The sequence below is a fragment of the Osmerus eperlanus genome, chromosome 16, assembly GCF_963692335.1.
Source record: "Osmerus eperlanus chromosome 16, fOsmEpe2.1, whole genome shotgun sequence".
Lineage (NCBI taxonomy): Eukaryota > Metazoa > Chordata > Actinopteri > Osmeriformes > Osmeridae > Osmerus > Osmerus eperlanus.
This window is the reverse complement of record NC_085033.1, coordinates 4012070-4028928: the sequence shown is the minus strand read 5'-3', so window position 1 is coordinate 4028928 and position 16859 is coordinate 4012070. Positions and strand designations below refer to the sequence as shown.

Here is a 16859-nt window from a genome sequence, read left to right as displayed (position 1 = left end):
TTCATTTACAATCCCCTTATCGGAACAAACCACCACACGCAAGTCGTATATCTGGAATCTCTCATCAAACAGCTAAACAGCAGCTTATAGTTTACACTGCATGCCCTTTATACACTCCAAAGTATGTTGTCCCTGGAAACAATCACTTGTAGACACGAAGGAATTCTCCTGTTTGACATTATATTGTTGTCTTGACGGAGACAGTGGACCCATCTCAGTAATAAGTTCCCAAACTGTATCTGTATTTACGGCTTTATTACTGGATTATGTAATTGGAAAACTGATTTCAACCCTCGGGTCCAAAGGCCAGGCCCATCGTTTTATAACAGAGCTTTACTCATAACATAATTTTTGAGTCACCTAACATGTATTTCAGTATCTGAAGTTAAGACACAATTATCAAAAATGATTAACAAAAACATTGTTTTTTTGTTGTATTTTGTGGCACAGTTCATAATGTTCACTTGCCAATGTCTCCTTATCTTTGAGGGATTCCACACACAGTGGTAGCTAATTGTTCCTCTGACCAAATATGTAACCTAACAGTATTGGATGTTTCACAAATATGATTGTAAGAGAAGACGCCCTGACACAAATACCATGGAACGAGCCAGTAACAGATATTGACAAGGAGTGGATCTGCCACTGGTCGTTGGAGATGGGCTAGTTCAACAGATCAAAGTCAAAGTGTCATAAAAAAGGTGTCTGAAGTTTGATCTGTTTCCTGGTTGGAGCCTACTGTTCAAGTGAGTTTTCAAGAGTCCACTACAGCTCAGGGACGGAGTTTTCAATGAAGGACGTCAGCAAATAATTTAGAAGGTAAAATAAGCTTTCCAACTGGTTTCCTTGAATGTTGATGCTTTTGTTTATAGTGGTAATATAGGGAATGGGGTTGTTGGTAGTTGAGGAATAGTCCTCTAGGAATAAGATGTCATGAACATGAACTGTAGTTTGACTACATTGTGACTAAAAGTTTCATTGTTCACACAGTGACATATTCATTTGTTAACTAATACCTGTTCTCAAATTGCATGACCAACGAATAGGAGAATTGAAATTTGGCAATGCTGAAAAAGGTAGGATTCATAATATCCTTATCATGTCTTTATTAATTAACCAGATTGAAATGTTTTCAGCTATCTTTATCATTGTCTGAATACTATTCTTCACCAGGAAGTTACATATACTTCTGACAGTAATAAGGAAATAATTTGAGAAACAATTTGTATAAAGTTTACTTTAAATCAAGTTTCCCCCTGACCATCAGTTCTTCTTCTTTCAAGGGAGAGTGGGTCTGGCTGGAGTCCAGTATTGGGGTGACCATCGGAGCCAGGGTCAAGGTGACCAAAACTGGCCAACAGGTGCTAGTCGACGATGAGGGAAAGGTGACCACGGTTTGATTATATAACTCCAAACAGGGTGTTCTCTTCCGTATGGTCCCTCAGTCTGGTTTGTGGTGCTGAACCATGTGTCATGTCAGTGTTTCTCTGTTCCTCCAGGAGCACAGAGTGCCCCAGGGGGGGGAGGCCGCCGTCAGGGTCATGCACCCCACGTCTGTGGAGGGGGTGGAGGACATGATTCGTCTGGGGGACCTCAACGAGGCCGGCCTCCTCAGGAACCTGATGGTCCGCCACAGGCAGAGCATCATCTACGTGAGTCCACTTCTACACTCATATCTCCACAGTGACAATCCCTTTGCTTCCTTATAAACAATACTTGTACTTACATTGAACATATTTTACATGGGCTTTGGACAGTGTGTTTCATCACAGGGGTACACTAGAGTTTAACCGTACCATGTAAAAGATCATGTCATTGACAAAAATGTACCCATAGATCAAATGTACATGGGAAGAATTGGTTTATACGTTCGTTTATGTAGTATTTGTTATCTTTGATGTGTTTTCGGTAGACCTACACAGGCTCGGTTCTGGTGGCGGTGAACCCGTATCAGGAGCTGCCGCTGTACACGGCTGAGCAGGTGAGGCTGTACCACGGCCGCAGGCTTGGCGAGCTGCCCCCCCACGTGTTCGCCATCGCCGACACCTGCTACTTCAACATGCGCCGCTACAAACGCGACCAGTGCTGCATCGTCAGGTAGGGTCCAAAGCAGCACGGAGAGAGTTTCATTTGTTCACTGTCCCGGAGGAGGGATGTCTCCAGGTACACACAGGTGAACACAGGTCTCTTCTTGTCTCTTTTTCTCTCGCTTTCTCTCTTGTTCTCTCGCTTTCTCTCCTTGTCTCTCTCTCTCAGTGGGGAGTCAGGGGCGGGGAAGACAGAGAGCACCAAGCTGATGCTCCAGTTCCTGGCTGCAGTGAGTGGACAGCACTCATGGATCGAGCAGCAAATACTGGAGGCCAACCCCATATTGGAAGGTACTGACGATTTACCAAAGTCTTCCACACATGTCTTTGTGTAAAAAGCCAATAGTCAGAGAAATATTTTTGGTTTCCTCAGCATTTGGAAATGCCAAAACAATTCGCAATGACAACTCGAGCCGCTTTGGGAAGTACGTTGAGATCTTCTTCAACAAAGACGGGGTGATTGAAGGAGCCCGCATGGAGGAGTACCTGCTGGAGACGTCTCGTGTCTGCCATCAGGTAAATATTAGTGACCTCTTTATTTTTATTATCTTTCATACAGTTTAGATCATTAGACAATCATTAGGCATATTGCTTTATGCAAATAATTGCTCAGCTGTGTAAACAATATCCTGTAAACGTGTGGTTCAGGAAAGTAGGAACATTTGTGTTTTCCTGGAATGGCTGGACATTTGTAGCTCTTGATTGTCAACTTCCTCAGGCTTCGGAAGAGCGAAACTATCACGTATTTTACTGCATGTTGGCTGGGATGTCAGCAGAGCAGAAGAAGATGCTGTCTTTAGGCGACGCCACAGATTTCAATTTCCTCACAAAGGTATTTCATCAACTACTCACCAAACACTATAAATGACCATCCCACAAGTTTTACCTGAAGACAGCAATCACATACCCTATGATATCTACGACGTCGATAGTAACCTTTAATACCTCTTCTGTAGGGTGACTGTATTGTTTGTGAGGGGCGTGACGACGCCAAAGACTATGCCCGTATGCGCTCTGCTCTGAAGATCCTCACCTTTACAGAGAGCCAGTGCTGGGAGGTCCTCAAGCTCCTGGCAGCCCTCCTCCACCTGGGCAACGTTAACTTCGAAGGTGGCTCTCTCTCTGGATGGCCCTGTGGCTTGCGTGGGAATAATGAATGTGATGACGCTGGGTTTCATTGAGTATCATGTCAAAGGGAGATGTTTGAATGAGCCTTGTGTCCTTTTTTTCCTCTAACCAGCCACCTACTTGAACAACATGGAAAGCAGTGATATAAGGACATCAGAGAACTTTACCATCGCAGCCGATTTACTAGAGGTTGGCATCTGTCATGTCGACGCTATACAGTACAACTTTAAATGTTGCTTACAGTGTGTTGATACTGTGTGTCTGTTCCCTGTCTTGTCTCTCCAGGTGCAGAGTACAGCTCTGGGAGTGAGTCTGACCCATCGCTCTTTCTTGACCAATAGGGAACGGGTGTCCAAACCCCTCAGCTCTGAACAGGCCTCTGATTGCAGGGACGCCTTTGTCAAGGTAACAGGGCTCAGAATTGACCATCAGTGTGTAAAGCGTATAGAAAGGGGAACACTCAAATCAAGCTCTGGAAAGAAATCCTTGTACCAAGTGATATTCAAAAAGTGTGTCATCATTTCTGTAGGCAATTTATGGCAAGCTGTTCATATGGATTGTTGGGAAAATCAACAATACTATCCACAAGATCCCAATCAGTGGTCCAAAATATGTCCGCCAATCCATTGGCCTACTTGATATCTTTGGCTTTGAGAATTTTGACTCAAACAGGTTTGCAATTCAACTGTTTCACTCGATTTCTTGCAAAATTCTAAGCCCAATATGTCAACTAACCTCTTTCCTGTCTCACTTCATTCTCTTTCTTGACAGCTTTGAGCAGCTGTGCATTAACTTTGCCAATGAGCAGCTGCAGCAATTCTTTGTGAGTCACTTGTTCAAAGAAGAGCAAGAGGAGTATTACAAGGAGGACATTGTCTGGAAGAGCATCTCATTCAGTGACAACCAGCACACTCTGGACCTGCTGGCAGGGAAATCTCTGAATTTGCTCTCCCTGATCGACGAGGAGAGCCACTTTCCCAAGGTACGCTGATCACCTAGAATCATGGGCCAGGTTTCTCTGTGTCTGTCAGTATGGGTCAGGTCATTGATAGCGTTGAGCGTTTCTTCACAGGGGACCGACGCTACCATGCTGAACAAGATGAACACAGTCCATGGGAAAAGCAACGTCTACCTCTCCTCCAAAAGTGCTCATGATGTCGAGTTTGGGATCAGCCATTTTGCTGGGGTCGTTTACTACAACTCCAAAGGTACCCAGGAAACGTCAGGGTTCACGTTCCTCAACTAGATCAATAACATGGATTGTCACATTTCAGGCAACGCCTGAGTGAGTGTGTAATTCATACAGTGTGATCCAGTATAGACCAGTTTAATAGGAGCTGAGCCACCATAACCAGTTTCCTGGTTTGTTATTTCCCTGTAGGCTTCTTGGAAAAGAACAGAGATGCTGTCAGCTCTGACATCATCAAGCTTATAAACACATCCACCAACAAGCTCCTTCGAATGATCTTTGAGACTGAGCTCAATACAAATGGAGCCAAGAGCTCCAACAACCACAAGGTCATCCTAACTCCCAGGAGCTCTCTGAGGGTGAGGAATGTCACGGCTCTTAGAACATACAATGTGCCATGTCAACTCTCCAATGAGTCTATTCATAAATGAGTGATGCTTGTCAATTTTTCAGTGTGCGGTTGCTGATCAGTTCAGGTTTTGGTCCTGCTTTGGTCCCCTAACCGTGGTTTATCTCTCATCTGCCCCTGCAGGCCCAAAGCGACGGCAGGAAACAGGTGACCACGCTGAGCGGCAAGTTCCGCCTGTCCCTCGACGCCCTCATGAAGGCCCTGTCCGTCTGCCAGCCCTTCTTCATCCGCTGCTTCAAACCCAACAACGACAAACAATCCAAGGTCAGGAAATACGGGGAATACGCACGCTCTGCTAAATGCTCTTACTGTGGTTGCTGTTATTATTACTAGGGCTGAATTTAACCGCCATTGCCATCACAGTACTGCTGGCTCAAGTTTACCAGCGACTCTGTGTGCCTCAGAGCTTTGACCGGGAGCTGTGCATGCGTCAGCTGCGTTACTCTGGCATGATGGACACCATCAGGATCCGCAAACTGGGATTTCCCATCCGCCACTCCTTCAAGGACTTCCTGCAGCGCTACAGGGTGCTCCTGAACACCGCTGTCTGTGACCCCAAAACTGTGAGACACGTGGCCCAACTTAAACACACATTATGACAAACGACGGCGAAATGATGACGATGAACGTCATCCCTACAATTCCCGCCATAACCATCGCTATTTTATTGTATGTTGTGGTATTCCTGGTGGTAACCAGTCCCTGTTGCTTCCTTCCTCCGTCCCCCAGGAGACAGCGGCAGCCTGCTGTGATGCCATCTGCAGGGCTGTCATCACTGGAGATGACGGATGGAGGACTGGCAGGACCAAAATCTTCCTAAAGGTGCAGTGTTTCTACTCCTACCTGTCTAGAACATCCCCAACAGTCACATACTCCTAAGAAATGAAGTTTGTGTCCTCAATCTCAAACACAAATCCAAACTCAAAATAATGAATGTTGAGTCAATGTTGAGTAAATTGTCAGAGTGCATGAGTCAGCAACATGTGCATATGTCAGGTGGGTAGCCTTTTAATAAACCTCTCTCCTGTTTCTCCACAGGATGCCCACGACTCTTTCCTGGAGCAGGAGAGAGAGCGAGAGTTCAACAGGAAGGCCCTCATCATCCAGAGGGTCATGTTGGGCCACAGGGACAGGTAGGTGATAGGGGTAGTGGAGACACTGACAAAATTAGGTTAGCTGAATCCAGCTGTCATCAAAGTGTATGCATGTATGAATGTATAGTAGATGTTGGAGTAGGAATGAATCCCATGTGTGTTGACTCCTCTTGTAGAAAGAGCTTTGTGAACAAGAGAAGAGCAGCTCTGGTTGTACAGACGTACTGGAGAGCCTTCAGAGTGCGGAAAATCTACCGAAAGGTAACACAGGTCACTTTGGACTCCCAATGGCACGTCCAAGAAAAAATGAATTTAAAAAATCATGTTCAAATCTTCCTTTTCAAAGAATTCACAACACACAAGTCCTTGGTAATGCAAGGATTAGACCCGTCACACTTTGAGTTGGGGTTCTATTCGCTAATCTGCTTTTCCTATCTGGTCTCACTTGGGCGCGCCTGTGTTCAGATTCTACGTGGCTTTGAGCGCCTGATATCCAGGATCCGCGGGCGGAAGGCCCAGTTGGAGTTCCAGAAGAAGCAGGAGGCCGCTGTCTCCATGCAGGCTGGGGTGCGAGGCTACCTGGCCAGGAAGAGCTTCAAACGCCAGCGGCAAGCTGTGACGCTCCTACAGGCCCACGCCAGAGGCATGCTAGCCAGGAAGAGGGCCAACAAGATCCGGACCGACGTGAGTTTTTGGGAAGAAGAGACGTTCTTCCGAAAGAATGGAAATGAACAAGCCAAGTTGTCTGTCCGTGCCTCTGCAGTAAGATTTGTTCTGTGTTGTGTGTCAGGCCTTCCTCTCCGCCCAGGAGCGCCAGGCTCAGGAGCTGGAAGCCCTGGAGCTGCAGAGAAGGCTTGAGGAGGTTCTCAGCCAATCCCAGCAGGCGTTTAGCAGCCCTGAGCCTATGGATGAACAGGAGATACTGAACGACATGTTTGAGTTCCTACCCATGGTTGTTGCCCAGGACAAACAGGAGTGTATTTCTTCAGACGTGGTTGAGGTGAGCCTAGAACCACCACGGAAAAGATGCAGGATGCATTGATAATTGTTTGAGTCTCACTTCTCTTTCTATCATTTTTCTTTTTCTTTCTTTCTTCTTTAGAAGGAGGAGAACAAAGAGGAGGAGGAGGACAAGAAGGAGACCACGCCGGAGAAGAAGGAGACCACGCCGGAGAAGACAGTGCCCTTGGTGACCATCGCGGAGGCCCCAGAGCCAGACACAGCAACCGACCCCGGCCCTCCGAAACTGCCCGTAGAGGACTACGATTTGGATCATGAAGAAGACGACAATGAGGATGACGAATATTCCTTCTTCAAGTTCAGTGCCATGCACTTCCAGGGTTCAGCCAGCAACAGCCACATCACCCAGCGGCTCCGGCAGCCCCTGCTCCACCACGAGGACGAGGGAGACGCCCTGGTGAGCACAGCACGCTCACCCCCCTTCTCTCCTTTCACATCCCCCCAAGCCTTATTTTCCCCATTTTATTTTCCTGACCAAACTTCCCCTTCTATTTTCCATCCATCCCTTCCGCCCACTCCCTCTATCCCCCAGGCCTGTCTCACGGTGTGGTGGATCATCTTGAGGTTCATGGGCGACCTCCCAGAGCCTAAAACACTCAGCCAGGAGCGCCTCAGCACCGTGACCAACCCCTTCCCTCAGTATGCACTAAGGCAGGGAAGGAGGCTCAGCAACCTGGTGGGACTGGACCAGGTACTGACTCGTTTATCTGTATAAACCATTTCTTTGAAGGACTATCTCATTTTAGTTTTTTTCACCAACCAAACCTGCGTTCTACCAGCGAGATACACTCTTCTTGTCCCAACAGAAAGTGCTGAGAAAGAACAGGAGGAAATCCGAAGCAGCAATATTGAACAGGAAACAGTCCACTATTGTTGAAGAGGTGAGGCGTTTCTTCCACATCAAATCAAATGCAATATTCATCAAGTAATGTCTTCCTTTGGTACTGTGTTTCCAAAACACCTGATTCAAATGAATAGGTTGTCATCAAGCACTACAGAAGCCTGATAATGACCTATTCATTTGAATGGGAAACATCTAAAGCATGCTGGACATGGTGTCCCCCAGGACCAGGGTTGAGAAACACGGCAGACGCTTACATCCACATCGACTTACAGGCGGAACTTGAAACCTCTTGATCTGTAGTCAAAGGATCCTCCACTGGGCTATACCCATCCTGTGTTCACATGCAAATTGTGTAACTGTCTCCTCACCAGTCAGAAATCGAGGTGGATGGAAGCGACATTATGGTTGGTGAAGGACCCACTCTAGATCGACCAATGTCATCCTTGGAGCAACTGCACGTGATCGTTGGATACGCCATTTCCAGACCAAATATCAGGTAACAAGAAGTCCACAACATTCCTGCTGTACTGAAACAACGATCAGTGAATATACATAAAAGAATTGAGGAATCTACTGCCAGCCAATAACTGTTGAGTCTATTCTGTCCTTGGCAGGGATGAGATCTACAGTCAGATCTGCAAGCAGCTGGTAAAAAACAAGAACCAGCGTAGCTGTCTCCGAGGCTGGATCTTGATGTCCATCTGTCTGGGAGTCTTCCCCCCTACCGAGCACCTGTTGAAGGTACCACCCTCATCTGTGTACAACAGGGAACTAAAGCTGGTTGTATTCCTCTGCCAAGACAACTATTTATATAACGTTTATGTGGCCCTGAAACAATGCACGCATCATCACTGTCTTTTTTGTAATCTGGTCGTTTATTTGTCCTTGTTAATCATTGACTGTCTATTATGGTCTACGGTGCAGTATTTGGAGGCCTTCATCCGCTGTGGACACAAGAGCTACGGGCCGTACTGCGCGGAACGCCTGCGACGCGTCGTGGCCAATGGGGAGAGAAAAGAACCTCCCTGCTATATAGAGCTACAGGTGAGACACACTGGAAAAGGGGGAAATCCGAGTTCCAGAACAAAGCCGGATTGAAATCAGATGCAGTCCCTCATACGGCATACCGCAGGCTTTTTGCCAGTTGTGAAAAGCATTTGTGAAAATGTGTTTGTCTTCCTGTGAAAAGGCAGCCAAGACCAAGTTGTCCGTTCCGATGTCTGTGTCCCTGATGGACGGATCCACCATCAGCCTGACTGTGGACTCGGCCTGCACGTCTGCAGAGCTGTGCCAGCAAGTAGCCAAGAAGATCAACCTGAAAGACACCTACGGGTTCTCCATCTACATCGACATCTATGACAAGGTGAAGGAGATCAGATGCCACCAAGCCGTCACTTTAACACTTTCCTGAGCTAATGTAAGTTCACGCAGACCGGCTCTGGGGATGACTAGAGTATGACGTCCTTCTGTTTTCCCGTGGCGGTCCCCAGCTGTGGTCCCTGGGCAGCGACGGGAAGCACGTGATGGACGCCATCTCTCAGTGCGAGCACGAAGTGAGGAGGAAGGGCGACGAGGGCCAGCCGACCCTGTGGAAGCTGTTCTTCCAGAAGGAGCTGTTCACGCCCTGGCACGACAGCATGTGGGACCCCGTCAGCACCGACATCATCTACCAACAGGTCATCAGGGGCCTCAAGTCGAAAAAGTACAGCTCTGAGAAGGTCAGTAACCCTGCTGTGGGGAGGGATGGTGTATCAGACTATAGCAGAGCACCATAGTTGTTGCACGCTGCTCCTACAGGATATGACATCTGTTTTTTTTTTACATTCAGGAAGACGATTTTGTCCAGCTGGCTGCGATGCACTACTACGCACAATTTGGGTCTGAAAACAGCATTGAGAATGCCAGGACGGTGGTGGAGGACTGCATCCCCATCACCCTGATAGAAACCAAGTCACAGACCAAGTGGATTCAGATGATTAACGCTGCTCACTTGCAGGTACCACCCTCGCCCATCTAGCCCACTGATGTCGTCCTCTGCCAACTATGAGAGGACGATTCCATTTGAGGATGATGATAGGACGGTTGCACTGACCCTGGCTCCTCATGCAACATGTGGTGTCCTGCTGCTGGTGGAATGTCCACTGCTAGTGCTGTTGTTGTGTTCTGTAAAAATATTTGCCATTGTACTTTGGCAATTTTTTTTGCTGGTGCTGTTTTTTGTCGTTTGGCTTTTTTTTTGCCAGTATTTGCGTTTTTATATTTTCACGCATTGTACTTGGATGTTACCTTGCCTTGTCGTAAGAATGTCATTGCCCAGAATGACCTTTGTTACACTGTGCATATGACAAACAAATTTCTCTAAAACTATCAATGTCTTTGACAGGGTTCATATGTAAAGGGAAAGGAGAGAAAAGAGAGAGCTAGGGCTGACGTTGTCGACAGTGCCCGTCAGAAGTGGCCTATCTACTTCTCCAAGTTCTATGAAGTCACGATGATCTCAGGTGAGTCTTCCAGGGCTTTCGCTCCAGACATGTTTGCACAGAGGTTGTTTTTTTCAGCATACATCAAATGCTCCCTGGCCAGATGTCAGGTTCAAACAAGTCGTTGTTCTGGATTGTCTGATTGTACCTGAATTGGGTTCTTGGCTCTCTGTTCAATCACAGGACCATCATTACCCAAGAGCGCCTTTATCGTGGCCATCAACTGGAAGGGAGTCTCATTCCAGGACGACAAAAACAAGCAGCTCTTAGAGCTGACCTACCCTGAAGTGACTGCTGCCAACATAACAAGGTACATACGGCAGTTTGGTTTAGCCTTTGCCACCCACCCATTTTTATTCTTATTATGTATTTATTTAGCAGACAGTTTTATCCAAAGCGCCGTACATTACAGGGGGGAACCTGAGACCTCTCAATATGCTCAACCACTGAGCTATACCCTCCAAAAAGCCAACCGTACACGACTATATTCAGTATACTGTGAGTACAACAATAAACCCATTGCTCTGTGTGTTCCCCAGTGACGGTATTACTGGAAGTCAGTCTTTGAGTCTGGACACAATGCAGGGGCTCTATCTCCTGAGATGTGCCCTGGCGGGGGAGATGGCCGAGCTGATCCAGGTGTACCTGGAGGGTCTAAAGGAGCGCTCTGTGTACGCAGTAGCCCTGCAGGATATCAACAGACTGGGTAGGACCCCCTCTCACCTCACCTCGCACGCCTGCAAGTCGCTTTCGATCATGCCGTCGGGGTGATGTGAATCAACCTAAGATCACACGCCACGCTCAGGCTTCCAGGAGTCTAATGAGAGTCCATTCTCACGGGGTTCCTCCTCATTCGCAGACGACCCCACCTTCCTGAGCTGCAAGCGAGGGGACCTGCTGGTCATAGTGAAGGATGGTGAGTACTCCCCTGAGCGCGGCTGGATCAAGGCCACCAATGAGTTCACGGCCAACACCGGGGCCATCGCCACCGATGCCATCCAGGTGCTGCCAACTCTCTCCAAGCCCAGCGAGGACACCCTGGTAGGCAGACTGGCACGCAACGGTTCCCGACTTGTGGACTTTGATAGAGCAATAGCGCACTCTGGTGAGGTTTCTGACAAAGTGCTTCTTCTTAACTGAATCCCCAGAATCGGTTAAATCTAAATCAAGACCAGAAGAAGACTAAGAACATTCTGGAGAGAGAAGAGGCAGTGGCGCCCATCTCACTGAAGGAATTCTCCTTTGAGTACTTCAGGTAGTTCGAACTGCCATCTTTTGTATCACCGAGAGGCCGTTCTTTCCAACCCTAATGCGTTCATCCCAACCATCTACACAGTTCTTATGCATCTTGTGTGGATGTTTGACAGGCAGCCAGGTAAGGAGGTGGGTCGGCCAGGTCAGGTCAGAAGGAAGGAAAAGTTGTGGGCCAACTCCAGAGAGACCCTCAGACAGCCTCTTCTGAAGAGCCTGGAAGGCAACTCCGACCTCAGTCACATGGCCTGCACAGCCTTCATCGATATCCTTCATCGACAGAACGGTTCATGTTTTTACTCCTGTCTTCTTCTTATAGAGCATGTACCAAACAATGTACAGTAGCAACTGTTTTACTGTTGTCCTTAACGACAAGCTCACCTATCCTGAAGTACATGGGAGACTACCCCAACAAACACGTACGCAGCGCCATCGAGCTCACCGACCTGATCTTTGGGCCGGCCACACAATATGTGGAACTACAAGATGAGATCTACTGTCAGATCATGAGGCAGATGACCAACAACAGTAGCAGGTACCATGTTATGGCTGTTCTTCTTTTAAATTCAAATTTCCAGAACTTCAAGATAGAAAATGGTCTTGCACTTGGCTCACAAACAGTATACAACATCAATCAATCAATCAATGTATTTATTTGATCAAGAGGGACAGTGTACATTCATGAACATTAAAATGTAAATGCACCCAATTATAGCCAAAAGGCTAGTTTCCATTGGCAGTCCCCCTGCCAGAGTGATAAAAGGCTATACAAAGACATTTAGTGAAAAGATATCGAACATAAAATCCCAATACACAAGCTCACGTAGTCCTTAACCATGGGTAGAAGGGAAAGAACAATGGATATACAAACAAGTGGTAAACAAAAATAATGATCACATTTTTTGAGATTTATTTTAAAGCAGTTGAATGAGGTTGATTCTCTAATGTTCTGTGGGAGATGGTTCCATTCCCGGGCTGACCTAACTGAGAAAACCGACACATACACCCATGACAGAAAACATACACCCATGACAGATTAGGGTCATAGAACCACAAATCAAATTACATTAAAACACAAAAAGTCCTTAAATAACTAAGAGCAGGTGTGCAGAGCTGCATTAAAAAGTAGTGACAGTCTATCTGGCCTTGTTTGATATGAATGTCGCAGTGGGAATGAAAGGGTTTTTGAACATTCTCTATTTGGCCAGAGGTGCTCCTATAATGGCTAGCTGATGTGGGCTGACAGGAGTTGTGAAGGGTCCCAAGTGATGAAGTCTGCTCTCTCTCTCTCTCTCTCCCTCTCTCTCTCTCTCTCTCTCTCTCTCTCTCTCTCTCTCTCTCTCTCATATGGTACTCTCTCTCTCTCTCATATGGTACTCTCTCTATCTCTCTCTCTCTCTCATATGGTACTCTCTCTCCTCCCTCCTCTCACAGGTTGAGTACAGACTATGGCTGGCAGCTAATCTGGCTGTGTACAGGTCTGTTCCCCCCCAGCCAGACCCTGCTGAAATACACCCAGCTGTTCCTGGAGTCCCGCCCAAGAGAACCCCTGGCTGCAGAATGTCTGCAGAGACTGCAGGCCATGCTCAGGTGAGAACACCACTGTGGACCCTAGACAAAGAATGTCAACTGGCTACCAACCAGCCTGGGCTCCAATATGTTCTCTTAAATTGCTATGGATAACTGTATCTTCCTGTGGCAAAAATGAAACGCAGATTTCAGGAATGACAAAGCTATGTTTGAGATCTGACTGTCTTTGTTGTAGGATGGAGCCCAGGAAGCTTCCCCCACATCAGGTGGAGGTTGACGCCATCCAGCAGAACAGCAGCCAGATCTTCCATAAAGTACATTTCCCCAATGATACAACCGAGGTAAAGTTTGCCTTAAAACAACCACCTTTTATCATCTTCTTACAACATAAGAGTTCCAGGGTAAAGGTGTTTAAGCGTCGGTGTAACACATCTGTAAACATTTAGCTGTTTGAAGTGGAGTCCACCACGAGGATTCGAGACCTCTGTCGAACCATCGCCAGCCGCCTGAAACTAAGCTCTTCAGACGGTTACGGTCTCTTCATGAAGACAACAAACAAGGTGGGGGAGATGAAAGCCTTGACAAAGTACTGTGTCCTTAAATATATGCTATTGTATAGCATTTGTCCTGGTTAGGTATGTGAACGTATGTTGTGGTTGACTTTGTGGTGAATTTAGGTCGTGGGCTTGATCGAGCAACAGTACTTCTTTGACAGTTTGAGACCGACCACTGAGCAACCGAAGAAAGTGAAGAAATCCAAAGAGGGTAATGTACAATCACTAAATAGATAGTCAGTAATTCAATACAAACTCCCCCACCATCATGGTTTCACGTGTCATGGTTTTTAAAGTTTTTGCCTTTACATGGATTGACAGGAACTGTAGCCACAGCACCTTATCTAGTTATCTTCATGAGGAAACTATGGTTCAACGTCATCCCAGGAAGGGACCTGATAGCCGACCTCAACTTCCACTTCCCACAAGTGAGTCCCACTTATCTGGCTAGCCTTACCTCGATCTATGAGCAACGGCTTCTCTTTCAAAGATTCACCTCACAAAATCCTACATCTTAAAACGTCACGAGTCACAAACCTGGGAAGCTCCCACCACATTCACACTGTTGTTTCTCCTGCCCTCAGGAGTTGCCCAAGTACCTGCGAGGCTACCACAAGTGCACCAAGGAGGACATGATCAGCCTGGCTGGGCTGCTGTTCAGGATCAAAGTGGACATAGACAAGTCTCAGTTTGTGATGATCCCCAGGATGCTGAAGGAGCTGGTTCCAGCTGACCAGCTGAAGTCCATGTCCCCCGAGGAGTGGAAGAAGGTTTAGTACTTCGACCATCCCAAAAGTGTTCCGGAGCTTGCTCCCGGGCCTCATTCTGAACCCAGCTTTCTGTCCTGTTCTCCCCTGCAGCACATCGTGTCGTCCTATAACAAGCAGGCTGGGATCACCACGGACGAGGCCAAGCTGGCCTTCCTTCGAATCATCTCCAGCTGGCCAACCTTTGGTTGTGTTTTCTTCGAAGTGAAGGTGGGTGAGGCCAGACTAAGAGACAGCTAGGTCAGGGCATTCGGTTACAGAAGATCCAATGTTATATGTCTGTCTTTAATTCCGGAGGACGTTCCATCTGATAACTCATTGTCTTGCTTCACAGCAAACATCCGAGCCAAGTTACCCCAGCATTGTGGTGATAGCTATCAGCAAGCAAGGTGTCAACTTCATAAACCCCAAAACCAAGGTGAAGCTTAATTTCCCTTAGCTGATAAATCAACTACATGAGTCCCAGGTTAGTTCCAACATGATGTGACCAGATGTTTTTCTTTGTGTAAATCTCAGGAGTTGCTGGTCTTATATCCTTTCAACCGCATAACCAACTGGTCCAGCGGCAGCACCTTCTTCCACATGACGGTCGGTAACCTGGTGAGAGGAAACACCATTCTCTGTGAGACGTCACTGGTGAGTGGATGGCCAATCGTCCTCGTAGTTCACCCTCAACAAGAATCTTCACATTAACCAGCATGATGTTGAAATCAAGACACCCTGTCATCCATTTGTTTGTCTCTTGTTTTTCTTTAAGGGTTACAAAATGGACGACCTCTTAACTTCTTATTTCAACATGTATGAGAGTCAGAGGAAGGCTGTGCAGCCCAGGAACCAGCTGTTCAAAGCACAGTATTGACATCCTTTTAGCAGTTACCCTTTACATTGCATTACTTGCTTTTACGTTCATATGAATTACTGTCATATGATGTTTGCACTGTGACATTGCTAAAAAGGGAAAACAAAACGTAATTCATTTGGTGAAATAGACCTGCCATGGATATGTTTTATAGACGTCCTTGTCAAAAAATTTAGTTTGGTATGTGGATTATCTCAAATATGTGTAGATGCCTTTAATAGATCATTATTAAATTGTTATTTTTATAATGTTACTATTTTGTTGATTTTTATCATTATTAAAAAAATTACATCGCATATTGTATTTATAGAAACAAGTATGTAGAATTTACAAAACTCTCAAATAAAATATTTTGTAAATAGCTGATGACTCTGACTTCATATAAACCAAAATGGAAGACACTGAACAAATAAGGTATCCAGTGATTAGTTAGGGTTGTGGCGGTCATTGGAAATTCTTCTTTTGAGGCTTTTCACAAACCGTAATTGACCACATAAAATGACCTGATGATTACTTTTTAATTAAATAATGCATTTGTTCAGTTATGACCAAGTATTATTGCAATTAAATGTGTTTGCCCTGATATTTATACAAAAAAGTATTTGTTTTTCACATGCAAGGTTAGGGTTAGAGCACAGTGTAATGGATTACACAAATACACCAGATACACAATGGGGGGCTGACTGAGCAGTCTAGCACCACCAGGTGGCACTATTTACCTTTAAAACTCCACTGGCCAAATGTCTGGTTGACCCACTGATCCTGAGAGACTCAAGTAGATGGAGGATTGGAATGGAATGAGCTGTCAGTTTGGCATAAAAGATGATTCTAGGACTCACAGGTTGTGTTTGAATATTATAACTAAGGTTTCTTGGTTGTACTGCAGTTGTCTCATATCGTTTGGCATGTATGACTAATGGTAAAAATAAGCTCATTGCCCTCACAGATTTGACACATGACACACATGTTGACTTTCAATGATGTTTGAACCAGGGCTGAACAGTATGTCATTATGCGTAGCCAGGAAATGATGTCAGTGAGGTGGGTCCCACAAGGAAGTGGAAGAACAAAACACACAGGAGTCAACACTGAGGTTCCTTCCCAATGTCTAACAACACTGCCTTACAGTTTTCAGAACATCATGAGCTGTGGAAAAACTAGACCTGTTGCAGTTGAGGTGAAACATTTAAAGTATGACATGGTTTTACTTTGTGTATTTTTCAAGGAAACATTGTGTATAATGTGAAGTGGACAAGGTTTGAATTCAGATGGATTTCATAAGGTTGTCATCAACAGACTCCAGCCTTGAATCACAATCAATACAGACGACTGCAACACACCAAGTGTCCCTTCTACCTGCCCTTCTCAGGCATGCAAGAAACTAAGTGCACTAAAAAACTAAACATTTTTTTAAAGCCTGTGAACAACCTCAGTCTGAAGTCTTATTCACAGTTATAGATTCAACTGGCTAATAGGACCTGCTTGTTAACTCCCCTTGGACCCAGAGCAAAAACACAGTACACATATATGACCAACAACCAAAATATGTTATGGGTTGACGACTAGGGAAACAAATGATTCCCATTCGATTTACTATCCCTGTGGGTGTTTTCAGAAGCCCTGTTGGCTGGAGCTACCCAGGGTCTG

General features: G+C 46.1%; 1 protein-coding gene across 1 annotated transcript; it reads left to right on the top strand.

Annotated features, from left to right (window-relative positions):
- Nucleotides 1-789: 789 nt before the first annotated feature.
- On the top strand, nt 790-15580 carry myo7bb (myosin VIIBb). Its single transcript, XM_062481728.1, has 48 exons — nt 790-819; nt 1047-1076; nt 1284-1385; nt 1500-1652; nt 1913-2097; nt 2257-2378; nt 2461-2603; nt 2806-2919; nt 3044-3197; nt 3328-3404; nt 3501-3620; nt 3745-3887; nt 3987-4197; nt 4288-4423; nt 4597-4763; nt 4937-5077; nt 5218-5376; nt 5543-5635; nt 5852-5946; nt 6084-6168; nt 6373-6591; nt 6698-6907; nt 7013-7324; nt 7460-7618; nt 7734-7808; nt 8143-8267; nt 8386-8512; nt 8696-8815; nt 8961-9134; nt 9262-9489; nt 9600-9767; nt 10155-10272; nt 10435-10561; nt 10791-10957; nt 11111-11292; nt 11400-11506; nt 11619-11759; nt 11876-12037; nt 12937-13092; nt 13268-13373; nt 13479-13592; nt 13710-13797; nt 13908-14014; nt 14171-14356; nt 14447-14563; nt 14688-14771; nt 14870-14989; nt 15111-15580. Exons 2-48 carry the CDS (start codon nt 1065-1067, stop codon nt 15210-15212), a joined length of 6513 nt encoding a protein of 2170 aa, XP_062337712.1. The 5' UTR covers nt 790-819; nt 1047-1064; the 3' UTR covers nt 15213-15580.
- The last annotated feature ends 1279 nt before the right edge of the window (nt 15581-16859 follow it).